Genomic DNA, 25,458 nt, shown 5'->3' with positions numbered 1-25,458 from the left:
CAGGTCGTCCGTCGGATTTGCATCTGACCCCACTCAGCCCTGGCACTCGGCTTCCCGCTATTTTCCACAAATTATTATCTGCACCTGCAACTTTGTGGGAGAAAGAAATGGATTGCTTCTTATCCCCGCCCCACTGCGCCCCTGCGGGGGAGGTAGATGAGTACCGAAGGGCCTGAGGTATGAGCACGTGCAGTCGTTCCTCCTCTGGAAATCGTGTCGAGCTTCCATGAAACTCAGGTTATAACCCTTTCAGGTACGGAAGAGAGTCCAGACTTAGAACCAGCTGATTTCCGAGGCATCCCGTCCTCTGGGCATTTCTGTTTCTAACACTTACAATTGTTTTTTGGTTTTTTGTGGTTTTTTTGTTTTGTTTTTGTTTTTTTCTAAAAGACATTTTCTTGAGAAATCTAGGAAGAAGAGGGTTATGTTCCGTAAAGTTTCTTTTGCTTGTGTAGGAATGTATCTTGTTTGGACTCTTCTCTGAAGCTCTTGTTCCCTTTCATTCTCTCTCTCATCTGACCACCCGCCTCCAAAGACGCGCTGAGAGTGGTGGACTGACTCTCTCAGGCTGCCTGGTGTCACTGATGAACCACCGAGTCAGAGGTCTGAAGGCTGTGTGACTTAGCACTTGGCACACATTGTAGGGAGACCAGTCTTTTTATTAGAGCACAGGGGAGTGGGGCACCTGGGGGGCTTACTCAGTTAAGGGTCTGATTTCAGCTCAGATCATGATCTTGGAGCAAGGCACATGCTTCTCCCTGTCCCTTTGCCCCTCCCCTGGCTCAGCCCTGCACCCCCCCCCAAAATAAATAAAATCTTTAAAAAAAATAACGGAGAAGTGGAGAAATTAAAAAACAAAAAACAAGTTTTTAGTTTTAGCTCTGATATCCATTGTATCTATTATTTATAGACAAAGTAATTTAGGACTAGAAAGGTCATGTAAATCAGCCAAAGTGACACAATCTATAATGCCCATTTCATAAGGTGTTTGAGAGAACATTCAAGACATGCCATGCAACGTACTTGACTCCTAGTAAATGGTCAGTAAGTGATAAATACGTTCTGGATACATTTGTAGCCATCTCGAAATAGGAAGAGGATATACGGAAATGCAATATGGGAGTTTAAGCTTGTGAAAGAGACTATTTGGTACAGTGAAGGGCACATATTGGAAGCAAGAGGCTGGCAAGAGTAAGAGGATGATGACCGTGTGAGATTATACAAAATGGAGAAGACAATGAGGACAGTAAGAAATGGAAGGAATGCACACGAGGGACGACACAGGAGTGGGGGAGTGCCATCTGAGTTTTTGTGTGCACTTGCAGCATGAAGGAGAGCGAGCTACCAGGCTAGCATCGTACGTCTGTTGAAGGAAGTTGCAGGAGCACGAGTCTTCCTTGGGACTCTAACCAAACAAGTGCCAAACCAGGCACAGAAGAAATGAGTGTCTTTGTCGGAGCGGATATTCTTACCCTGATTTAAAATGTGCGGTAACAAAATCTACATATAAAACTGAGCCACTTGTTGAGATGCTGAGAAGTGGCCTGCCATCGGAAACCTGTGGTTTTCAACCTCTGAGGGTTCTTTGACCCTTTTCTCTGACTCAGTCCCTTCCAAGGGAGGGAATTCAGGCCCCAGCACGGAGAAGTGACTTGCCCGAGGTGACACAGCTCTTCAAGAGGATGAGATGCTACTTGGGTTTCTGCAAGGAGCTCAAGCCTGTGGCCCCTGACTCTGTACACCGCCCCCTCCCCGCCACCGCAGATGTGGATTGGAAGCCGCTTTGCTTCGGTGGGTCCCAAACGACCAAGGCTGTTGCACCAGGAAATGAATGAGAAATGTTTTGTTTTGAGTTTTTGTATCTTTTTTTTTTTCTTCTTTTAATTTCTGATGCAGTTGAGAGGAAGCCGGTTCAAACCAGTTTAAGCAAAAACAGTGAAGCTAGGAGCTTATTTTATAGAGCGGTCCAAGGATACAGTTCAAGCATGGATTCATTCAGTGAATTCAGAGCCACTCAAAAATGCCACCAAATACTCCCCTTGCTCCCCCTTTCTCCATCTCTTTTCTTTGTTTCCCCATGGAGAGTCTGCTTGAGAATGAAGCCAGCGGGCAGGAAGGCAAAGATGGCCACAGGTGGCCCCTGCTTCTGTTTAGCTGGCCTGTCAGCCACATCTGAAAATCAGTGCCTCCCTCTCCCAAGAGCAACACAAGAACTCCCGTGGACAGTTCTCGCTGGCCCGGCCTGGGAGAAGTGAGCATCTCTTACCTCGTCCCTGTGGTCGGGGGGACAGAGTGCTGGCTCCAACCACTCAGATGTTTTATGGGCCGCCTGGATCATGGATTCAGGAAGCCTCTCCAGAATCAAGTGGACAGAGAGTGGAGAAGGACATGATTCCCCGCAGAAAAACAGGGAGAGAGAATTAACACCAGGCTGACAAAAGCAGCTGATTCCCTTTGTAATAAATTCCACAGAAACTTTAAAGGAATGCAGAGCAGAACCAAACAGCAGGAGGAGATGCTTCCTGCCACGTGCCCCCCACCCCCAGCCCTCCCTGAGGTCTGCACTCCAAATCCCAGCTGGAACTTGGGAGGGGCTGACCTTATCCCTGTCTTGATGCTCTGGCTCCTTTCTTGTAAGCATACTACACAAAACCCCCAGCGGGGGAAGAAGTAGGACCCCGGCCAGATGGGCCCAGGGAAACCTGCGAGGGGGAGGCCCCGGCAAAGGGCTCTTGGCTCTCCTCCCTTAGCCTTCCTAGGGGAGCAGCCATGCTGGCTCAGATCAAGCTATCTTGTCTGTGAAATAAATTGAAAATTCCTCACAGTGAGAAGTACTTGACCCTGTTATCAGGCTAACGTGGGCAGGGTTAATCAAGTGACCTCTGTCTGGGAGGGTTCCACCAGTCTTTACTACAGATCCCTGGGGAGCGAGAAAAGGCTCACTTGCCCTTAGCTGGCCTCATCAGGGATAGCACATCCTGCTGCCCCAGCTGCTCCGCTATGGAGCAACGGCCCCCCGCCCCCGCCGGTACTCCCTCGCTTCTCTCTGAGTCCTCAGAGGGGAACAGATCTGTTTCTGGCTGTCCCGGAGGGAGGAAAGACCATCATGTTCTATCGAGATTGTTTGTGACACTGCGCTGGAGAGATAGGGAGCCTACATGTTGTCTTGCAGAATCCTTAAAGGGCATGAAACATTTAAAAAGAAACAAGAAGATTGTGGGAAAAAATGTCAACCACCAACACTGAATTTCCTCCTTGGCTGTTTCCGTTACCATATACCTTTGATCAGTGGAAAATCAAAAATCCAGAGAAAGGAAAGGTGCCTCGGAACATGGACAGTCTATTCACAGCATTTTAAGGAATTCATTTAAATGGCAGCATTTAAAGATTCATTATGAACTGTAATTGATAATCTCAGACTATTACCCATATAACCTACCCTGTCCAGATTTTTTAACATGGGGAGTTCGATTATAGAAATACCCTGGAGTTCACAAGGAAGATCATTAAAACAGGAAACTATAATTGGAAGGTGATCAGGTAAAAGTTGGTCTGGAGGGAATATGGCCAAGGAAGACAAATTTAGAGCTGGTGATGGGGAATACTGGGAAGGAAATATGTACAACCCAGGTGTTTCTTCATTATATCACCCAGGAAACTTCTCAGGCACTTTAATCAAGGTGGTTCTCTGGTGCTAACAATGAAAGGAATTGGGTAAGCTAGTGTTAAGTAGAATGAGTGTTTGGTTCCCTTGCTGGCCTCATGATTTGATCCAAAAATTACATTGTATGAATTGGAAAAGCTCCTCCTTTGTTGAATCCAAAAGGAAGATTCTTCAACTGCTGTTTCAAAGGACCTTAATAATATAATAGGATCAGGAGTGACAAGGTGGGTTAGCTCCAAGGTCATTACAGGCAAATATCTCTGAACATGGCACCAGAATGCTATTTACGTTTAGTAGGGTTTGCATTCCTCCTGCCAGCTTCAGGGATAAATGTTAGCATTCTGGCCTTGTGCAACTTTATCACTGAGAAGTCTGCCAAAGACCATTTCGCATCTATAGTTTCACCTTGTACCACTTGTTTGGCTTATATGTTTTGTGAATTTACCTACTGCTCTGTTCTTAAAGTTACCGGTTTTCATGTTTCAATATTTAACGTGTTTCATTCTTATAACTTGAGAGAGTGTTTTCTCCTATTGGTTACATTAAACATTGATTCAGCATTAAATTTGCTCATTGTGTGGCAGCCATCACTGCTGTTGACTATTTCCAGCTCATTTCCTTCTGGATACATGGTAGGCGGGTACCCTTGTGCCTCTTCTGTGGGCAGAACCATGTGACTAATTGTGGCCAATGAGTTGGGAGCGGAAGTGATTTGTTTCCTTGCAAGGGGAAGTATTCAAATGGCGGTTACAGATCCTGGAGGGCTCCTTTTCCCTCCTGTGGTGCTGTGGACAGAAACATTTGAGGGCACAGCTTCACCAGCCTGTATCCCTGTGTGATCATAATGAACACAGCACCTCCGTCCACCTGTGGTGGGTATGAAGTGTGACGCAGAAATAGACCTTCATTGTTGGAAACCTCTGAGCCTTTAACCCTGTTACCCCAGCCTAACCTAGCCTGTTCTGATGTCTGTACTTAAATTTTATATTTTGTGAAGAAGATACATAAGAGAACTGGTGTTTTCCCTGTAGCAGCTCCCTCCCACTACGCCGTGCTGATGGTAGCTTTCCGAGTATTTTTATTGCGTCTCCACTGTCTTTTTAACTGGTACTTCAAGGGAAGTGTGGGCTGCCCTGGAGTCCCAAGCAGAGTCCACCAATGGGCAGATACCAAGGCTAATACGTTGTTTCTTTGGTCAAGATTGTTTAGAAAGAGAATAGAAAATGGACTACGTAGGAGAGCAGCAGGAGAGGGCTAACGGCACAAAGGGTACGTGCAGTTTGCTAAGACAACACACTTTCACTGGCCAGAGAAAGAAAAATAAATATATTGAACCTGCTTCAACAAGTTCGGTGTCCCCGGAGTCACACCTTATCCCACTTAGTCTCTATCATGCTAGGTTCTGTTCTCCCCATGTAGGCTACAGTCACCTGCCCTCCAGATTCCAGTTTATGCCACCCTTTCACAGCCAAAGTCTCTCCCAATAGTACAGACTATATTGACTGCTGAGCAGAATGCGGCAGTCCAGGGGAGAGGGCTGGCAATTGCCTGTTGGCACAGCTCGTACTGGGCAGCTGTCCTGGGACTGGGCTGATGAGTGCGCCTCAAAGACGAATAAGAGATGGCAGCATAATTAATGAAATGCTGCAGTGTTTTTTTTTTTTTTCCTTTAATTTCTGAAACCTGCTTAGCCAGCCCTCTTCCCACATATCTCTTGCTCTCTCCTTTTGTCAGCTGGTTCAAGGAAAATGTTTTTAACAAAACGCCCCAGCATTAGGAATCAAACAAAACTGAAGTCTGGTGTCAACTCTTCAAATATTAACTGGGTAAACTTAAGTGGATCCTGTAAGCTCCATGGTCCTTTCCATGGAGACACCAGCACTAACACCTAAGACATTCTCTGTTAGAAAAATACTCAGACATAGGCAGCTTTGCCAATAAAAAGTGTTCAGTGCATATATATTATGTATATGGTGTATATACTTGGGTATATTTTATGTATAAAATATATAACAACTCATGATCTGATGGAAAATACAAAATAATTCTTCAAATGGCTTGAAAAACATTTAAAATTGTAAAAGTCTGTCAACAATTTTGTACTCATTTATTTGAGTAGAGAATTACACGGTTCTAATTGAGATTATTCTTGTATGCGATGTACATTTTATTTAATTTTGTTTCTGTGCATAATTTCTTCCCCACAGATATGTGTTCTTTACTGCGTGTCCTTTCATGCAAGTTATATACATGAAACATACTTTCTGCTACCAGATTATCTTGGCATAGCCTGCTTAGTTTTGTACATGGTACAGAGGAATCCAATGAAGCAATGTTGTAAACCAAAACAAATCCTGGAAGTTAATTATTTTCACAAAGAATTTTCCCAGAGATTATAAATTAGAAATATGTTGTTCTGATGAACACTTTCTTCTGGGTTACTTATTTGTACCTCTCACTTGAGGAAAAAGCATCCTTAGGAATAAGAAGTAAATATCACACCAACTGGTTGAAAGAGAGAAGTCTTTCTCTTGCGAATACATATTTCCCTCTTGGCCACATGATGGACTCTGCAAAGCAGTGCAGTTCATAAATTACTTCTGAGAAGTCTTTCCCATTTGAGTTAAAATATTCCTCTTCAAATATAAATATAGATATATACACATATATGTGCATATGTATGTAAATGTGTACATTTCACACACCCATACATGCACACACACACACACATTCCTGGGTGTGTGTCTGTTTCATTAGCAAAAACCTTGCTGAATGAACTCTACCAAAAATCCTGCCAGATTCCCATAAATTTACTTACCAAGTAAATTATAAGGTAGAATACAAGCCTATACATTGCAACACTTTAGAGATGACACAGAGAAAGCGTTCTGCACAGTCTGTGTTAGAAATCTATTCCTGTAAACCTGGAGCATTCCAGAGGATTCCCAGGGCCCAGGAAAAAGAGTAATATAGAGTCTACTATAAAGGAGAAAGTTGTTTTCACCATAAGTGTATCACAACCTTGTTTTTCTGCATGGTTTGCCAAGTGAAAGCATTTGAGATGCTGAGTTTGCACTGGATCCCAGGTGCTCAACCGCGGGTCACCAACAGTCGTCCCAAGTTCCTGTGGTTAAGCAAAGAAGTTCATCTGCAGGGCAGCTCAGTTCCATTACCCACCGGGGGTCTGCCAGGGACTCTGCTTCAAAACAGAGCCATCAGGCCCTGCTTAATTGATAAAAGGATCAATCGAAGGTGTCATTTTGGCTACTCAGTAGGCTGAGTGAAACTTGACACATTTTTATAGAAGGAAAAAAAAAAGATTGTTAAAAAAGCATCTAATTAGACCTAAATAGCATATTAAGTAAAATATTAAATTGATGATTAGAATGTTAAAAATAAAGTAAGATAAAAATAATAGGAGTGTGGTTTTCCCTGAAATTGTTTTCAATTTCGATTTCAATTGCTTTTCAGAAATTGTTCAGAAGGATAAGAAAATGGGGCTGGATTTTCTACTTTAAACAAGTGAACAGAACAGAGTTTTACCTTTTCTGTCAAACCTCTCTTTATGCTGTTACTACCCAAATATGGTTCTTTGCCCTTTGTTGAGGTTCACTATTTCAAGGCCCAGAATCTCATAGGTCTGCCCAGTACACAGGTGTCCGCCTGGGGAGTAGGTTAGCTAATGTCCATAAGCAGGAAACAAGGATCAGCCAATGCATCACTTAGATTGTGCCTACAGTTTGTTCCAACTGTATAATTTATTATTTTAGTGGAACTATATTTACCATTCAGTAAATATTTATAAAGTGTCTATTCTGTGAAAAACCACATAGTACAGTCAGGGGAAGGCAAAGGAAGCACAGAGAGGAATGGGATGGAGTCTACTATCAAGAAGTAAAATAAATGCATACAAACCTCACCAGAATGTAATAAATTGTACATAATTACTTCTTTTAAGTCTTTGTGTATAATAAATGCTCTTTCAAAAAAACTGGGGGTGAGTTTTCTAGGATAACACAGGATAGTTTTTTTAAGAGCAGAAATGTTTGCATTTACTAATAGTTTGTCCTGTTTTGTAGCAATTAGGATGTAAACCCGGGTCATGCTTTAAAAATCACTGTGTGCGCATATTCCAGAATAAAATCTCAAAATCACACAAGACTCATTTCTAGAATTCACAGGTATAAGGTTAGGCTGCCTTGGTAAGTGCAGTAAATATTTCTCAGCCTATTTGTTTATTGAAAGGACTAGCACTTTTGGAGGCACTCACTGAAACCCTTCTTCTTTCAGATATCAGAACTGCTGATCCACAAGCTCAACCAGAACTCGGTGCACTTTGAGCTGAAGCCCGGGGTCCAAATCCTTGTCCACGCAGCCCACTTAACAGCAGGTCAGTTTCCAGGTCCCTGGCTTCTCTCAGGTGGCCCTCACAAAGGGGGATCCCAGTCTGCTGTTTCAGCACAGATGAAATGATGGCACTGCCAATGCGAAATAAGGACGCCAGTCTTTGGAGGTTCCCTTGCTTAAGGTTTTTGCCCTCATGGGGACCCATAAGACAGCAGCATAAGGAGACTTTCCTACTTAGTCACTGGCCACAACTGTCAGGGAATCACCTAAATACTTGCTCCTTATCAACAGGAGTCTCGAAAATAAAGTTAAACTTAGAATAACTTTTTTCCCCGATCTTTTGGCAAAACCTTATTTTCAGTTATTTACGTTATAAAGAGTTTTCTCTCATTGAGTTTTGGGATAGTGAGTAGAAATAACTGGGACTTAAGCACTGCACAGGGCCATAATCAAGATAAACCCTGAGTGGGTCATGTAGGATCTTAGGATCATTAAGCTTCTGACTCTTCACCTGGAAAAGGTTGGCGGGGCGAGGGTGGAAGGGAGCGGGGTGGATCCTCCTATTAAGGCTGCATAGAAATCTCAGTGATAATTCAGATAATTCCAAGGGTATGGAAATAGATACTATTGTGTTACATTAATACTAAATTAACAGTATTTATTGAGAACTTAGAGTATAGTTCTGGTGCTGCATGTAATACAGAGGCTGACAGGAAATGGTCTTTATCCTCAAAAAACATAACCTGAATGGAGTGTGGCGTCGTTTGGTGGTAACAGTCGTGGTGGTGTTGTGGGCGGCAGGAAATGGGCAAGGGTGGGGTATCTCAATAAGTACAATAAATAAATGCTTATATAGAGAAGCGATACAGTTCAGGCACTTAGATTTTGCAGTTCTGCAGCCATATCGTTGGTTTCAGTCTTAGTTCCCTCACTTGTCCTATAGACCTTGAGAAGAGACAACTTCTCAAAGGCTTCAAAATGGCACCAACACCTATGTCTATGAGATTGTGCAAGGGTGAAGTTAATTCAGTCAGTGCACTTACAGTAGTGCCTGGCACATAGTAAACTATTGTTTTCCTTCTATTTTTTTTATTATTAACAATCAAAATTGTATAGGAAATTTGAAAACTGGAGATTCTGGGGGTGTGCCTAGGTGTAGAGGAAGGCCAAGTAGGTTGGCTGCTGGCCTCTTTTCTGTTTGGATCATCTCTCTCTCTCTCTCTCTCTCTCTCTCTTTTTAATTTATTAGGGTTTCATGAAATACTTTGTTTAGAGAAAATCCCACTGCCTTAAAACCAAAAATAAATATTTAAAAGTCACTGTTGTGACCACAGGATGGAAGAGGAGCATGGAAGTATGCCAGGCTGCACTTCGTACTAGTTTGGTGGGCTCTGGGAAGCCATCAGGGTGTTTGAATGGCAGTGGGACTGACTTAGAGTGTCCCTTGAGGAAGCTAACTCTTAAGAGCTGGGAGGATTGAGGAGAGCTGATCTTGTATTCTCCAGCCTGCCATCCTAAGTCATCCATTGAACAGGCATTTGGAGTGCCTCCCTACCCTGAGCCAAGCGATGTTCTCAGCACAGGATAGGGTCTGTACCTTCATGAAGCTTCCGTCACTGGGGAAGGCTACTCGGGGAACAAATTAATAAACACTACTTTCTGAGTTGTACTGCTGGTGAAAATGCCATGAAGAGAAGGAGAAAGTGTGAGAGCATAGAGAACGATTATGCAAGACCTATGAGAGCAACCTTTAAGCCTAAGGCATGAAAGAAAGCTGCCAAGTTATCTCAGGCCATTTGATGATCTAGGTTAGCTGTTTCCTACCAAAAGGTTGACCTTTAGTCTTTGGTGGACATTGGTGACACATGGCAATTACACAGGGCTGGTTGTACTGGAAAACAAAGTTCAAAAGCATCAGCTGTAGTCATCCTGATAGCCAAGCCACTGACAAATTTTTCAAATGGGTGGCAAGTAACAACTTGAAATTGTTTTAAATAGATTTACTGATTAATTTAATTAGGCAGCCCAGCCTGTTTAGGTGGCAAACCGAACCTTATCAGCCTCTCCTACAATAGCTGGAGCTACTTGTTCCCTTTCATTCCAGAGGTTAAAAACATCTGAGCCTGATGTTCCATACTGAATTCTGGATTTGAAGGGATGTGGCCAACTATCCCATCCTTTGTAGTCAAAATTTGCTTTACAGCTAGACAGCTTCTATGTGAACACTACCTTTAGGCATCATATTTGCTATGGATTAGTTTGATTTATTAGAAAAAACTCCCTTACTGTTTACCAGGAAAGGGGACCATCTTAGGTTAAATTAAATAGAGAACTAACCCTACTCATCCAGCTCTGAAGGCCACCTGCATTTCATACCTTTGCTTCCTCCCATACCCCCATACTTATCTTCTGTTATTTTATGTGCCTGATTTTTATTTAACTGTTTTTCACATCACACGCCAGAAATGGTTCAGAATATCTTGCTGAATTTGGAACCTTATTTTCAATATTACTTAAGGAAGCTTTCCTATAGTGGCGACTGGTAGAGCTGGGATCAGACTTAAAAAAAAAAAATAGGTATCAAAAAAGTGCTAATTAGCTAAAACTTGTTTAGCCAGGGCTTGGCCAGGGAAACAGATACAGGAAAGGCAGGTAAAGGCATCTATGTGGGATTCATAGTTCCCCGTGGGAAGGAAAGCCCATTCCTGGTAACCATGAATGGTTAATTTCACCAATGTAAGTTCCAGATGGCAAGTTTGGGAAGATCTGGAAAACTTCTCCAATTAATGTTCACGATTCATTCCATCACTGGGAACTTGGGGAACAGGACTCAGATCTCCGGGAAGAAGAGGGTGGCCAAAAGAAGGTATGTTAACTGGGAACTCATGTAAACACACTGATACTTGAAGACTCCCCACAATGGAGATCCGTATGATGAAAGATTATCAAGAGACTAAAATTAAAAAAATAGTTTGAGGCAAAACCCCAGTGACTATGCAGTTGGGAGAAAGTGAGAAGTCTTTTGACTTCCAACCATTGTGGGCTGTTCAGGGTTCTTCTCTGTCAGATTGGATAGTAGGACTTTATGGCAGGATAATTCCAAACCTTGATCAGCTGGTATTATTGACGATGATACTGATCAATATCACTGATCAGTATCATGACTGGCTCATAGAGTACATATGGACTTATATGTGAATAATCAGCTCCAGTTTGAAGAGTAAAGGGAGAGGACATCAAGGGCTAAGAGAATAATGGAATAGGAAACTTGGTCTGTGTTGAGTGTTGCCATGTTCTTCACAAGAGCAGTAGAGTTGGTCATACGCACAGGTGCAGTGTCGCTCATAGCCTGACTGTCACTACAAAAGACAAGGCTGATGTGAAGATGGGCTCTCTTCGGTGCCTCTGGTGAAGAGGGAAGCATGTGAGGGATCTGGTTCCCTGGGAGTGCCCCTAAGTTGGCCCTAGCCATCAGGAGAGTGCCCTAAGTCAGCCCTGGCCATCTGATTGTTGTAAACTATTTGAACAGAGTAGTAGATTGGGTCTACCAAGACACTGGTGGGAATTCTCTCACACTTAGAAAACATGGCACACTGGGTGGGAGATCAGTGGATTGAGACACTTGCCACACTCTCTTTGATTAAGTTAAAATCAGCACACTCCTGTTTGGCTAGGAAGAGAAGGATGAAGATACGTGGGGAAAAGAGGAAACAGTGAGGAAGAGTATTTGATGCTGAACTTCTACCTCACTCCTTTTCCCTTCTTTTCATCTCTCCTACAGGCAGGAGGACATAAAAATTTAAAAAAAAAAAAAAAAAAAAAGGAAAAAGGACCACTGTTTGCAACATTTCATGCCTCATAAGCAGGATTGCTAATACCTTCCCAGGGACCATTACAGCCGCTGCTGCATCCCATTAATTGCCCAGCAGATGTTCGGCAGCCTTCCTTTAAAAATGTTTGAGCCAGAGTGTGTTGCTAGTGAGAGAGGCAGTGCATAATTTGTTTTGTCTCCAAGGAAAAATTGCTGTCTCCTTTCAGGAATTTACTGGCCTTATTTTGTTTTTCAAATTCAGTTCCCTGTTTGCTTTTATGAGAGCACTAGGTAAGCACTTCTCGGTCCGGACGTCATTAGAGACTGGATGTAGGCTGTTCACCCGTGTTCTACCTGGGAATTCGTTAGCTTTGGTGTCTACATGGATCTCAACTTGGAACCAGTCCTTGTTTTGTTCTTAGTGATTCCCTGCTTCTCTCTTTCTCTTCAGTTTCTCCTGAGAGCTCGGCCACTCAACAACAATGTTTCTGAAATTCTCTTTGTGGAAAAAAGGGATTTGAAATTACCTGTGAATAGGGTGAGAATGAGAAGCCCTTAAGGAGAAGTTGAGGGAGGGCTATGACCTGCATAGCTCTTTTCGGCTTTGGGGACCTGAAAGCATCTGTGTTTAGCAGACAAAGGCTATGATGTTACACAGCCCAGAGAGTGGGAAAAAGGAGTAGAAATCGATCAAGCCAGGCCCTTGACTAGAAATGCTGGTGTTCTGACTGAAGTGTACCTTTCCTCATGCTGTTCCCAAGTGAAATACTCTTCCCCCATTCACCACCTCTCTCCATCTCTTGTCTCTTTGTATTTTAAGGGTCAGCTCAGTGCCAGCATTTGCATGGTGTCTTTCTAGAGACTTTACTAGAAAAAAAATACTTTTACTACTTTTACTTTTATTATCATCTATCCCTTCTCTGAACCCACATGGATTTTTAAAACCTATATTTGTCTGATGATGATGATGGTAACCATTGTACCTAGTAGAGAACACACACATATCAGGTGCTCAGTAACTGTGGCTTTTATAAGTAATTACGTGTGTAGTCAGATATATTCAAAATCCCATTCCCTCTGTTAACCTTTAGGTTCAGTTTATTCAATTGTGAACCTCCCCCATGACATGCTGCTTCTTACCAAACAACTGCTGAGGGGAGACTTGCCTTCATGTACCCAACAAGCATCTGAGGAAAATGCATCTCATGTTTCTGTTACATCAGGAATCCCTTCAGGAAGTATTATAGTTGTTTATATGCACATTGTGGGAAATGAGTAGGTTGAAGAAAAATTAGAGTCTGTGTCTCGGAATAAGAGAACCTAGAGACGGAGTGAGAAGGAGAGCTATTCCTGAAGGACACTGTGGCAAGTCTGTATTTCAGCCTTTATCTCCTTGCTTTGGTCACTGGCGGGAGTGTTTCCACACATGGAAGAACAGCTTCACTAATGGCGGAGCTCAGGGTCAACACCTTCAATTGCGCTCTTCTGACCTTATCAAACCAGACCTTTTTCACATCTTTTGTGACATCTCCCTGGAGCTCTCTCTCATCTATGCCTTTACCCTGGCCTTCAATTTTTAAATTTATAATATTTTTGTTTATCTATACTCTTCCACATTTTAAGAGCTATGATGTCACCCTAGGGAGAGTTTTTCCAGTAAGAATCGCAGGAAGTATTCAAATCTAATGCAGAGCATTTATCTCTGCAGGTACTTATGGAAAAACAAACCTAAGCTATTAAGAAAATACCCTCGAAATGCCAATAGTTTTCTCATTGCCCCTAGTAACTTGGAATTTACTCAAGGGTGAGGTCTGTTTCCAGTTTATCCTCTCTTCTTCACAGGCTTCTGTGCCTCACTTTACAATTATGTCTTCAGAACTCTGGTTCATCTGGGGATGTGAGATGAGCTGGGACCCTCACTCACTCCACACTGGCTCGACCTGAGGCACAAAAATGATTTGCACGAAACTTTACTAATTCTAAATAAAGAGGAAGGAGAATATTCCATGCAGAAGACTCAAGAAAGATGAGCCTTTATGTTGAATCTGAATTTACCAAGGAAAGAGAAAATAAGCATGCCACATTGAGGCCTTAAGGGGCTGTGTTGAGCAGAGGCAGAGCAAGGTGACATGTGATTTCTGTACAAAGTGATATACAGTTTGACATGGTTTGGGGTGTCTAGATACCCCAATTGGTGTATCTCCTGAAAGTATGAGCAGAGGAAAGAGAGAGGGATAAATTCAGGAAGTCAAATCTGCCATTATTTGATACTCCATTCATATTATAAATGGTTACTCATCGTCCACACAGACTAGTGAGACAACCCTCATTAATGCATTCTTGAAATTACTAAGAATGTTGAATATGGAAAAGGAAAGAAGGGGCAGATGGAAGGGTTTTTTAAATAATAAGTTTGGGCAACAGTCAATAATCTTTTCTCTCTTTAACGAAGTATCAGTGCAGTTTACAAGACCTTTTCAACCCAACAGGGAAGAAGAGATGGTAATTTATCTGATAGCGATGGAGACCTAGAAGTAGGAGCCCCTTTTTTGGTTGCCACAGATTAGTGGTTCGTGTTGGGTTTGACGTCATCAAGGGTAGGAGTGGAAAACCCCATCTGGAGGCTGGAAATAAGAGGTTGAAACTTAGGTGAGCCCAGGAGCAGACTACACATTCAACTCAGAGCTTTGATTTGCCACCTTTTAGCAGGTTCCTGGGTAGATAGGATCTGCTCACAATGGATAGATCAAAGCCCTGATTGCTGGTACAAATCTCCCAAGCTACTTCACACCCTTTATCTTTGGTGCTGTGAGGACCCATGGTCATGAGTAAATTCAGTGATTATATTTGAGAGTGGAAGTAGAGGAAAGCAACTTAAAAATGTGTCAGTTCTTTCAAGGTAGAAGAGATGAGCCTCTGCATGAGAATGAAAATTACTCAGCCAGCAAGCAAGGGGTAACACTGACATCTTATTTGAGAACACAACATCTAACCAGATTGATTCACACTAAATTACAAACAACAGGACTACAGGGATGATTTGCATTTCCCAGGATTTATTTATTGGACAAATAAACTGAAATTTAGCTGGTAGGGGCTGCTCCACAGAGGACCTAGAAGAGCTAGAAGGGCTGGAACTGATCCTTCCCTCAAAACAGGTATGGTTGGAAAGACTCCATACAAGCTAGTGTAGAACATCCCAGCGATAAAGCAGCTGTTCTTTTTTTTTTTTTTAATTTTATTTATTTATTTGATAGAGATCACAAGGAGGCAGAAAGGCTGACAGAGAGAGAGAGGGAGAAGCAGGATCCCTGCTGAGCAGGGAGCCCAATGCGGGGCTTGATCCCAAGATCTTGAGATCATGACCTGAGCCAAAGGCAGAGGCTTAACCCACTGAGCCACCCAGGTGCCCCAAAGCAGCTATTCTTGACCTGACTCTACATCGCGATGATTTCAGCAGCTTCACAAGAATAGAGATTTTTCAGGTCTCCCTGCATACACCCTGAATCTGAATCCCAAGGAATCATATCCGGAAATCTGCATTTTTCACAAGTTCCCCCAATGAGGCAGGTATAGCCAGGCCTGTCCCCCAGGCTCACCAGCCTCTCCAGCAGAACACTGCACAGACAACTCCATCTGCATAACAAGGGGAGGTGCACGCACACATGTCTATCACCAGCAATAAATCCGATTTACAGCTCAGGGCATCCACTAAAGGAAAGGCATGCATTTAATAAAAAAAGAGTCAGTGATATTAAGTGCAGGAGGAAATTAGTAATAAACATTAAAATCTAATTTTTCCGCGTATCTGGAGCCAACCTAATTGGCAGACTGGGTAGCCGAGAGTGGGAGGAAGGAGAAAAAAAATGGAACATATCTCCTTATCTGAGATCTCCTCTATCCATCATCTAGATGAATGGCAAAGGCCAGCCAAGAGCTGTGGCCGTGAGGCGGTTGAAAAATGATTAAAGTGTGAACTAGAATCTTAGTGGCAGATGTAATTGAATAGCCATGAGTTTTATGAAAGTTGAACAAATTATATTATCTAGATGCTATTAATGTGCTAGTGTGATCAGAAAATGATCCATCTGCATCTCCCTGTGGTTTTACATGTGTTTGAGAATAAGGGTGCTCTACAGCCTTTGGCTTTCCAGTGGGGTCTCTGCTTTTCAGAGACTGGGATATGTATGATAAAAAATGTAAAAGGTTAATATTTCTCAAAGGAAGAGATTCAAATTCCAGGTTGAATTAAAAAATATTAATACACAGTAACCTCCCACCTTCTCCTGTCTGTCTAGTAGTCCCCTGATTTAAGCTGTTGGGTTTAGGAAAGCTGTCCTTTGTCAAGGGTATGTGTGGGTTTTTAATAAAATTGTTATCTTGTGTGATCTTGGCCCTCTGTGGTTACAGCTGACTGGTTCAATTTCTTTCTTTCTTTCTTTCTTCCTTTCTTTCTTTCTTTCTTTCTTTTTTTGGTTTAATAAAAAGATATTATCATGGATATATTAGAGACTTCAGTCTCTATTCAGTCTCTGTATATTAGAGACTTCAGTTAAAGGGCTTCAGTTGCTACCCTTGGATATGTTATGAGTAAATGTGGGAGGGGATGAAGAACCAGAATTTCAGCCTAGGTCAGGGATACATCATGAATTCTGCCCAACAGTTTCATGTTGAGAAAGATCCTTTCCACTTGAAGGCAAAATTAGCATTAGTCGAGAAGCTTTAGAAAATACAGTATCATCTAAGCCACATCATTCTGCATGCAGATGCCACATTGTGGAGTTGTGGGGCTCTGAACTATAAAGTGAAATAAATTGTTGCAGTAGCATTTTCCATTTAGGGATGAAATTAGTACTAGTGAAATTCTTCCACAGCCAATAAATTCATCGTGTCCCTTTAGTCTCTGGTTGCCTTGTTATCTACACAGTTATCCTTTATAAGTCTTTGTGAATACAGTCGCCCTGGTAGTATTTTTCCTTCTACTTTTTTGCCCCAGATTAAAATATATATATTTATAGATAACTATAAATATATTTATATATAAATGTGTGTGTATGTGTGTGTGTATTTTCCCTCTGCAAATGTTTAGGCTTTTCACATCATGTGGATCCACTGGCTTCTGACAACTACTAAGCCATTATGGTGTTATGGCCAGTAAGAACAGATGCCAAGATATTTAAATATACCCCTTTCGCCAGTGCAGTTACCTGAATGTGATCCTTTCATAAATATACCAGGGTCCAGCACTGAAGTTCCTCTTTAGCTTTAATTCTTTCTTCATTGTTTTTTTCTAAGATTTTTCTGGACCCATAAAAAAAAGTGTTCAATATCTACCTGGTAACTGGCCTGAGTTGGCCCAGCTGAGGTGTTTCTAGAAACTCTTGGGTGGAAAATGGTCAAGGGGGAGTTATCAGATGAACCATTCAGAGAAAGGGTACAAACATGCATCACGTTGGAAATAGGTAGAAGTAATAAGTAGTTAGGATGCACCAGATACAGTTCCCCAAGGGGAAGGCAAGGCACATAGTCCATAGAAATTGGCAGGAAGTAGAACGCAGGAGAACACACGTGAAATACAAAGAAGACACCAGAATCTAGGACAAGTGACCTTTTAGACACTAAGTGTCTTATATCTAGAGTGATGGGGACTGTTATGGATTATATCTATAGTGTGTGTATAAACTTTAATAGCATTCCTTTTCATTAATAAAGTGTTCTGGTTTAGGACAGAATAGTTAGGATTATCTTACTTATATCCTGCCTCTCTGCCAGTAAGGGCAGAGGTCCATAGCAAGAACTGAGTAATGTAGAGCCCAAACATAAGAATTGCTAATCAGGTGTTTAACCAATTGAAAGAGAAGAATTTTGAATAGAGAAGGTATCAGTAAGCTATTGCTGTGTAACAAAAACCACCCAGAAACGTACTGGCTTAACAGTGAGTTGCTGTTGAGTCTGTGGATCTGTTGGGTGGTCCTGGTTTTATCTGTGCTCATTGTGTCTCTGCCATCAGCTGTGGATCCTTGGGTAGGGGGTTCTACTGGTCTTAGTCTCCTGGTGTCCAAGATGTTTGGCGTCTTCTAGAACAGCCTTGATTAGGGTAATTAAATTCTTCTCCACGTGGTCTGTCATGCTTGATCAGGCTATTCTGCACGTGCTCATACGTAACAATGACAGGATTCCAAGAGAGAAAGCAAAAGTGCAGAGGCCTTGAAGCTGACGATTGGCACACCCTCATTCCCATGTCATCGCATGGCCCCATGCTATTGTCGCCCTAGCCCAGATTCAAGGGATGAGGAAGCAGATTTCACCTCTTGGTGCAAAAAGCTTCAGACTTAGAATGTGAAAGGCTTGGGCACAGAGTGAGGTAGAGAATTGATCCAGCAATGCAGCCAGTCTCCACCACGCTCTTAGGAGGGGAGACTTGAAATGCTTTTATGTAGTCTAGCAGGCTCTCTTGTAGTCATACCCAGATTAAGCTACAAGTAGTAATCAAAGGGTGTGTTCTTCTTTTGTTTTTAGTGACCCAGAGAATATAAAGGTCAGACACACTCTAAGATAAGTATTGGATGTTTTAGGAAGGGTGGTAGGTGGGACCTAACATGCAGTGCTCTCAAACTGGCACACGTCACCATGACATTTGTAGCATGTGACATGGGCAGATTTCTGGGAATGATTCTCAGAGATGTAATTTTTTTTTTTCTCGATTGAAGCCTAGCAGACTGCATTTTCACACATTCTCCAGGTGCTTCTGATTCAGGTAGTCTGTAAACTTCTACTTTGAGAAACACTTGCCAAAGTAAGCAGGATTTCTTGTTGACTTTCAACCCTAGAAAACCAAAATGCATCTTTCTCCTCCTGTCTGTCAATTACCGTAATACATTTGGTACCCAGAGTTGTCATGACTTGGCCAAGTGACCTAAACTCCATGACTCAATGTTCTTGAAGACTCATCTTCACTTTCAAATGAGCCACAATGCTTCACTAGTCATTAGTGCCTCCCTGGGCATTGGGCTCTCTGCTCAGCGGGGAGCCTGCTTCCTCCTCTCTCTGCCTGCCTCTCTGCCTACTTGTGAACTCTGTCTGTTAAATAAATTAAAAAAAAAATAAAATAAAATCTTTAAAGCCCAGTATAGTTCTGCTTGGGAGGCAGAAGAGTTGTAAAGAAATTCACATTTGCAAACTTGTTTCTCTAAGTTCCTTGACCACACTAACTTCTGGATTAGAAATGTAGTTCGGGGTTTCAGAGTCCTAGTGCAGGGAGAAGGTCTCCAAGAAAGTCCCTTTGCTCGAATAAGAATGAACACAAAGAGTCCAGTGTCACCCGCCAGTGCTGCCATATTGTTGACTTCACAACTTGGAAATAAACCGAACCAAGGGGCAAGGCTGCGGCAAAGGGGAATGTGGTACTCAGGGTAAAAGCACTTCCTCAAGCATGTGGTGCAGGACCTTGGTCTGCAGAGGGGCTGTGGCCATTGGATTTTGGGAAACGTTATAGTGAGTTAAATGAGTTTCTGTCCTGCAGGACTGTTACAAGCTTTTTTCTTTTCTTTTTTTTTTTTTCTTAGATGTATTTATTTATTTTAGAGACGGGGGAAGAACAGTGGAAAAGGGAGAGAGAGAATCCCCAGCAGGCTCCACACCCACTGCTGTTTTTATAATCAGCCTAGGTCCTCATGAATAGAACATAATAATTCAGTGCATGTCTGAGTCCTCCCAGGGTTTCAGAAACAGTGTGTACCCGCACCCAGACTTAGAAATGTGAAATTAGCGATACCTGGGTGGCTTAGTCAGTGAAGTGTCTGACCCTTGATTTCAGCTCCAGCTCATGATCTCAGAGTTGTAAGGGTCCATCCCCACATCCAGCTCTGGGTTGGGCATGGAGACTGCGTTAGAGTCTCTGTCTCCACCCCTCCCCCACTCCCTCTCTTAAAAAAAGAAGAAAGAAATCTGGGGTCCCCTACAGTACTGACATATCCCTGCTTTGCTCTGTGTGCATAAATGGCAAATCAACCACTCAGCATTTTCCTTCAGGCTTCTACCTTGTTTAGGCCGCAACTGGAGAGGCGTTAATTTATGCTAATTCCACACCAGAAGCTAAAGCCCATTTATAACCCCTTTCCATTCCTGAGCAGAATACACCCAAACACACCTAATCGTCGGGCGCACCAAGATAGTGCAGCTGTGGTGTGTGCAGCAGTAATAGGCCCATTCACATTCAGGGGCAGGTCAGCAAGCAGCCCCGTGGAACCCACAGGGCAGTGATGTCCTGTCTGACCCTGCTCCTCCTGCAGCAGCTGCCGGAGCCCTCAGAGACAAAACAATGCAGAGATGGGGGAGCAGACAGCCGCGCTTTAGATCTCAGAACACAGAAGCTCATGTTTCCAAAATACTGTGTTAATTACTTACCAGTGCTAACGCTGCTTATATACGAATGATGCTTTAAGTAGGAATGATTTAGAATTGAATGATAGAAACTTGTGATGTGGAGAAAAAGGATGAGGAAGGGAAGAAAAGGGAAATTGTGTGTGTGTGTGTGTGTGTGTGTGTGTGTGTGTGTGTGTGTGTTTGCTTCCTCTTTTAGCAAGAGCCTGGACAAAGCAATTTCCTCTCTTTACTTTTCCATTTATTTCAAATGCATCCCTTTCAAGCAGACTAGAATCCGTCCTGGCTACTCCATAGCCCTGCTCTCTGCTTATCCCCAAGGAGTGTGCAGCTAGGAATTACAAGTTTAGCTGATAAAGCTAACCCGCCTCTAGCCCTCCTAAACAGAGAGGCCCCTCCCTGAACCTACATCTGTTCCCTGTCAAGCTAACAGTTTGCATTAGAATGTCTCCCCGTTTTTTATTTCCTTGCGTGTGATAAGAGTATTGTGATAATGTCTGGAAAGAGGATGACCTTATCTTTTAGAGTTACAGATGGAATTACAGGGTGGCTAAGATTTGCTTCAGAATACGGAGGGTTGCGGTTGTGAGGCCTGGATGGGGATAAAAAGAATACAATATTGTCTGGGGTTGATGGTTGTTGAAGCCAGGTGCTGGGTATGTTTCTCTATGCACCTGCACCATGTGTGTGCACACATATAGCGTAGGTGTGTACACCCATGTGTCACATGTGAGCATGCATGCTTTATGATTCTAACTAGTCCTTTTAAGACTTGATCATTTTTTAACTTGGATCACTTAATTTACTTCTTGCACTATAGTTTTAGCCCTAATCCCCACTCTCAGAAATATGTTTTTAAATTTCTGGTATTTTCCACTGAAATTAGCTCCATGAGTGTTCGTGGTAGGACTCGGGTTCAAGTCTTCCTTCTTCCACTTCCTTGTTGCGAGTCCTTTGGAAAGACATTAACCAGTGAGAGCCTCACTGTTCTTATCGGTCCGGCAGAGGTCACAGCCCTGCCTTCCATTTGTGGAAGTCAGCTGTGAAAATCCCTGTGTAAAATGGAAGCTGCCCCCTCCCCAGTGACATCCTACCAGTTGTAGTGTGAGTTCTGAAGTATTTCTGGACTCCTTTGCTGATGCCACTGTGTTTGCCTTAGTAAATGAAAGACACTTTGGTTTTCTCATTTTGACCTGGAGGCACGTGTGCCTTGGGTATGTCCCTGCGGCCTCCTCACTCCCAGGCTCACCCACTGCCCTGCTCGGCATAAGTGCTGCTTGACGTAGGAGAGAGAGAATCACAGGGGTCACCTAATGTTCCTGCTTCCTAAAAGCTGATGCTACTAAAACAACTAAACCTGTTTTCTGAGCAACAGGGTTTGACCAGTTCCCCAGCAAAACAATTTGACGTCTAGAATGTGTACTCCAGTTTCCTGGAGTGTCTGGAACATAGTCTGACCATGGAACGTAATAGAACGTAGCCTGACTAGACAGAGCAGAAGCGGCCTCGAGTCCTGTTGGGGTCCTTCAGCATACAGGCCACTCTTCTCGAATTCTCACACCCAGGTGACCAGAACGTTGCCTTCTCAGCTCCCAACAGAGAAAAGCCACAGAAAATGGTGCTTGAAAGTCACCAACCTTTCTGAGTATCAGACTTCCTTGAACGGGGGAAGGTCAAGTTTAGCGTCCAGGCCTCCTAAGGTGTACGTGTGGCTTGTCTTTCAGGCTTGAGCGATGCTGTTTTTGCAACATGTCTGTTTCTTGAGAGGGTGCAAATTAATGGCAAACAAAGTCCTTAAAGCACGACAGATTTGACCCTAAGATTGAGGAGGATTTGGGGGTGGAGAGATGTTCCCGAGAGCTGTGGTCTAGGGGTAAACTCAAGGAGGAGGATCTTTTATGGCTGTAAGGAGGAGACGTCCATGCTTCTGAGAGCCTGGTGCTCCTGGCATGAGCTGCTGTCAGGGCTTCGGGAAACTGTCGAGACAACATGGGGTCGTGCACCCCTCCACCTGCACCACGGTGACAACTCTTATGAAATCCTCCCTTAGCCTTTGGTTTCCTGTGTGCTGGAAAGATAAGCGTGCTCCCTACCCCCCAGTCCTTTGTCTCAAGTGACAGTCGCAGGGACCGGAGTGAGAGACAGCAGATCATTCATCACAATATTCCCGTGGCTCCTTCGGGGGATGTGCATTGCTCCACGTTAGAGAAGCTTGCGCTCAGAGTATAGGAAAATTTCATAATCATAGTGTTTTAAATATTGATTAAAAAGAAGAGCAGCAGCCGTTGTAAGAAAGGCTGACACTTAGGGGAGACTTAATACGTGTCCAGCACTGTTGTCAGTGTGTTCACACAGTCCTCACACAAACCCCACGAGATACGTACCATTATTCTCCCACCACGTAAGCCTATTAAGGTGAAATCGCTTGCCTAGAATCACAGGGCCGGCGCGGTAATGCAGGCCTGGAATCTGGGCAGTCTGGGCCCAGGGCCCCCACCGCCCGCTCTTCCTGCACAGACCAGCTGGAGCGTTCTAGGGACTGGGCCAAGACTCAGATGCCCCCCACCCCCATGTCAGCCATGTGACACGCACCTGTGCATAGGCCCCACGGGGTTTCCTGGGACTCACCGTGCCTCTGTGTGAAGAGTGTCAGCACCTCACGGAGTCAGGCGTGCCCTGCCCATGACCATGCCTTGTGTTCTCCCCTAGCCCCGCTGGTGGACCTCACTCCAACCCACAGTGGATCCGCCATGCTGATGCTGCTCTCGGTGGTGTTCGTGGGGCTGGCCGTGTTTGTCATCTACAAGTTTAAAAGGTATGAGGCCCTCTGTCCTTGTCTTCCCTCCCCCTTCCTTCTCCCTGACAGGCTTGGAAGCACGTGTTGCCATGATGTACGTCTCCCGTGCATAGCAATGATGCTGTCTGTTAATGTTTTAGGAAGATCCCGGGGATTAATGTTTATGCCCAGATGCAGAATGAGAAAGAACGAGAGATGGTCAGTCGGGTCAGTCACCCTGAAAGCAGGGCCCATATCCCTCAGACTGAACTAAGGAGGCCTGGCCAACTGATAGATGAGAAGGTGGAATGCCAGCTCATAGGTAAATGATTCCCAGTAGCCGTCAGCTGCTCGGCCTGGGTAGTCAACCGCTGACTGTCTAACTCCTTTCTGGCTTGACGTAACCACTCTCTCCTGCTCTAACTTTCCTGAGAGAAACAGCTAAGATGTCTCTTTCCCTGCTTCCTTCAACTGGAATGAGGGGAAAAAAGCCTTCTTGCTCCTATGTAGTGTTTTTTTTCTCTCTCCTGACTTTATGCTTCCTCTTGCAAAATCTCTTGCTCTAAAATACGGGGCTTCAAAATGTTCATGGTCAAAGAGCAGAGCGTTGACTCTAACAATGTGCAAGAAGGAAGCCTCAGAGGCTAGATCTGGTGATGTGGAGGGCCGGGCAGGGTAGGGAATGATAGGGTAGGCCTGGCCCACATGGCCTCAAGACAACTCTTTGGAGGGCAAATTGTTCCAGAATGCTTGTAGAGAAGCAACATCAGGAGACAGAATAGAGGAGGGCCAAGCTGATTACCCTGGGATTTTTTTTTTAATTAGCAGGAGTCTAAAAACTGCCCCCTAGTCCCGAAACATGGAACCTAAGAATGTTGAGGCCAAGAGGCAGAAAGTTTGCAGAACACCCCAGGAATAAGGTTTCCTGAGAGAGACTCCTGGGGAGTTAACCTGTTACAGGGCCAACGGGCACATTTCTCCCTCCTGTTCACCTGTCCCTGGCAGAAGTCTTACAGTGGACCTTATCATATATCAGTAGAGCTCTCGCTCTCTCTCTACGCCTGCAAAGTAAGCTGGGAATCCAACAGCTAGGTCCGGAGTCCCAGGTGTAATCGCTAAATCCTACTCTCTATGGCAGAGGAAAATTTCCAGGGAGTTAGACAGACCCCTGGAGCCGCCACTGTGACCCATGGCTGGCCCTGTTTCACCCTGTCTGGTGGTGTCAGGACTTGAAGCTGTCATGGTGCCACCTGAATCCTGCATTGTGGAACGAGATGGATACATTACTAGATAACTGTCTGTGCCTCACTCTAATGTCAGAATACCAAACCTTCTAGAAGGGTGCTCCCTGAGATTTCTCATCCGTGACTTGGAAAGGGAAAGGAGCACCTAAATGGAGAAACAGCCCTCTCTTTAAGCAGATGTGGGAGAAGTTCTGTGATGGTGCCGTGGGTGAGATTTCAGTGCAGGGCCTGGCTTGTCTCAGACATAATAATACCAGCTGGAACCCTATCTGGGGTCCGGCATTCACAATGTGCTGGCTTTTATTTGGGGAGACAGGGTGATAAATGTGTAATTGCTTTAGGTTCAAAAGAAAAAGCCTTTTCTGTCTTCAAGTCCAGAGAAGCGTTCACCCTATTTACTTCTAAAGCTTCTAAGTGCATTTTTGTGGGTCATTTGGTTTTCAATCCCATTTCCACGGGGTATGAAGCATGGCGCTGTTGACTGTATTAAAGTAGCAAACCCTCCTTCACCAGGAGCATCCCGCAGCACGTTGCACAGTCTCTGACACCTTTCCCTTGTCAGTGTCATTAAATGAGTAAGTGTTACACATTTTCTCTTAGGAGAGTAGCTTTACCCTCCCCTCCCTCCCCTTCTACTCAACCTGGTGACTCATCTCTCCGATTGCAAAGAGCAAGACACGCCACTCCACCTCCAACGCCAAAGCGGGGATCTGCTGGGGCACAATTTGCAATTTAAGGAAAACCCCCAAAGGCTACAGGCGACCTGCTGATCAGGAAAGAATTTCGCTCTTGTCAAGTGCACCATCCTTCCTGACCACTAACTCTATGTTTTTTTTCTTTCCTTTGTTGTTCTGTTTCCTATTTTGCCAGGAAGTATTTCCATAGTTGCTGAGAATCAAAGCACAAAAGAAATCCCTACCTATGTAAATGTTTGAATGGAGGACGCCAGTAAAAACAAAAACAAACAAACAAATAAAATAGAAACAATCAAAATCCAAACAAACAGACAGACAAACAAACACTCACTGCATCGGGACTTTTTAATTCTTCAGACACAGACAACAAGGGTTTTTAGCTTTAAGCCTGTGCATGTGGACAATACCTTGAGAACATGCTTGGAGGGGCAGTGTACAGGTGCTCTATTTTAATGGAAAAACACTCCCCTCCCCTTTCCTCTTCTCTCTCTTTTTTCTGATCGGTCGTGTTTGTAGAAAATTCATAACATATAGAGGCC

General features: G+C 43.7%; 1 protein-coding gene across 4 annotated transcripts in view; it reads left to right on the top strand.

Moving 5' to 3' along the window:
* The window catches only part of LOC111144791 (sortilin related VPS10 domain containing receptor 1), a 494,131-nt gene extending 468,945 nt beyond the window's left edge, over positions 1-25,186 (top strand). Inside the window, exons 24-27 of one of the 4 annotated variants that reach the window (XM_022499251.1) lie at positions 7,955-8,054; positions 22,914-23,019; positions 23,142-23,302; positions 25,095-25,186. In XM_022499251.1, the coding sequence (XP_022354959.1) occupies positions 7,955-8,054; positions 22,914-23,019; positions 23,142-23,302; positions 25,095-25,159 (432 nt within the window). In that variant the 3' untranslated portion in view covers positions 25,160-25,186. Of the gene's footprint in view, positions 1-7,954; positions 8,055-22,913; positions 23,020-23,141; positions 23,311-24,824 lie in introns of those variants that run through there. The other 3 variants (XM_022499255.1, XM_022499253.1, XM_022499252.1) reach the window with 3 other exon arrangements.
* Positions 25,187-25,458: the final 272 nt, after the last annotated feature.

The sequence above is a fragment of the Enhydra lutris genome, unplaced genomic scaffold, assembly GCF_002288905.1.
Source record: "Enhydra lutris kenyoni isolate GAN:26980312 unplaced genomic scaffold, ASM228890v2 scaffoldscaffold12, whole genome shotgun sequence".
NCBI classification, from domain to species: domain Eukaryota; kingdom Metazoa; phylum Chordata; class Mammalia; order Carnivora; family Mustelidae; genus Enhydra; species Enhydra lutris.
This window is presented reverse-complemented; position numbering and strand designations above follow the sequence as displayed.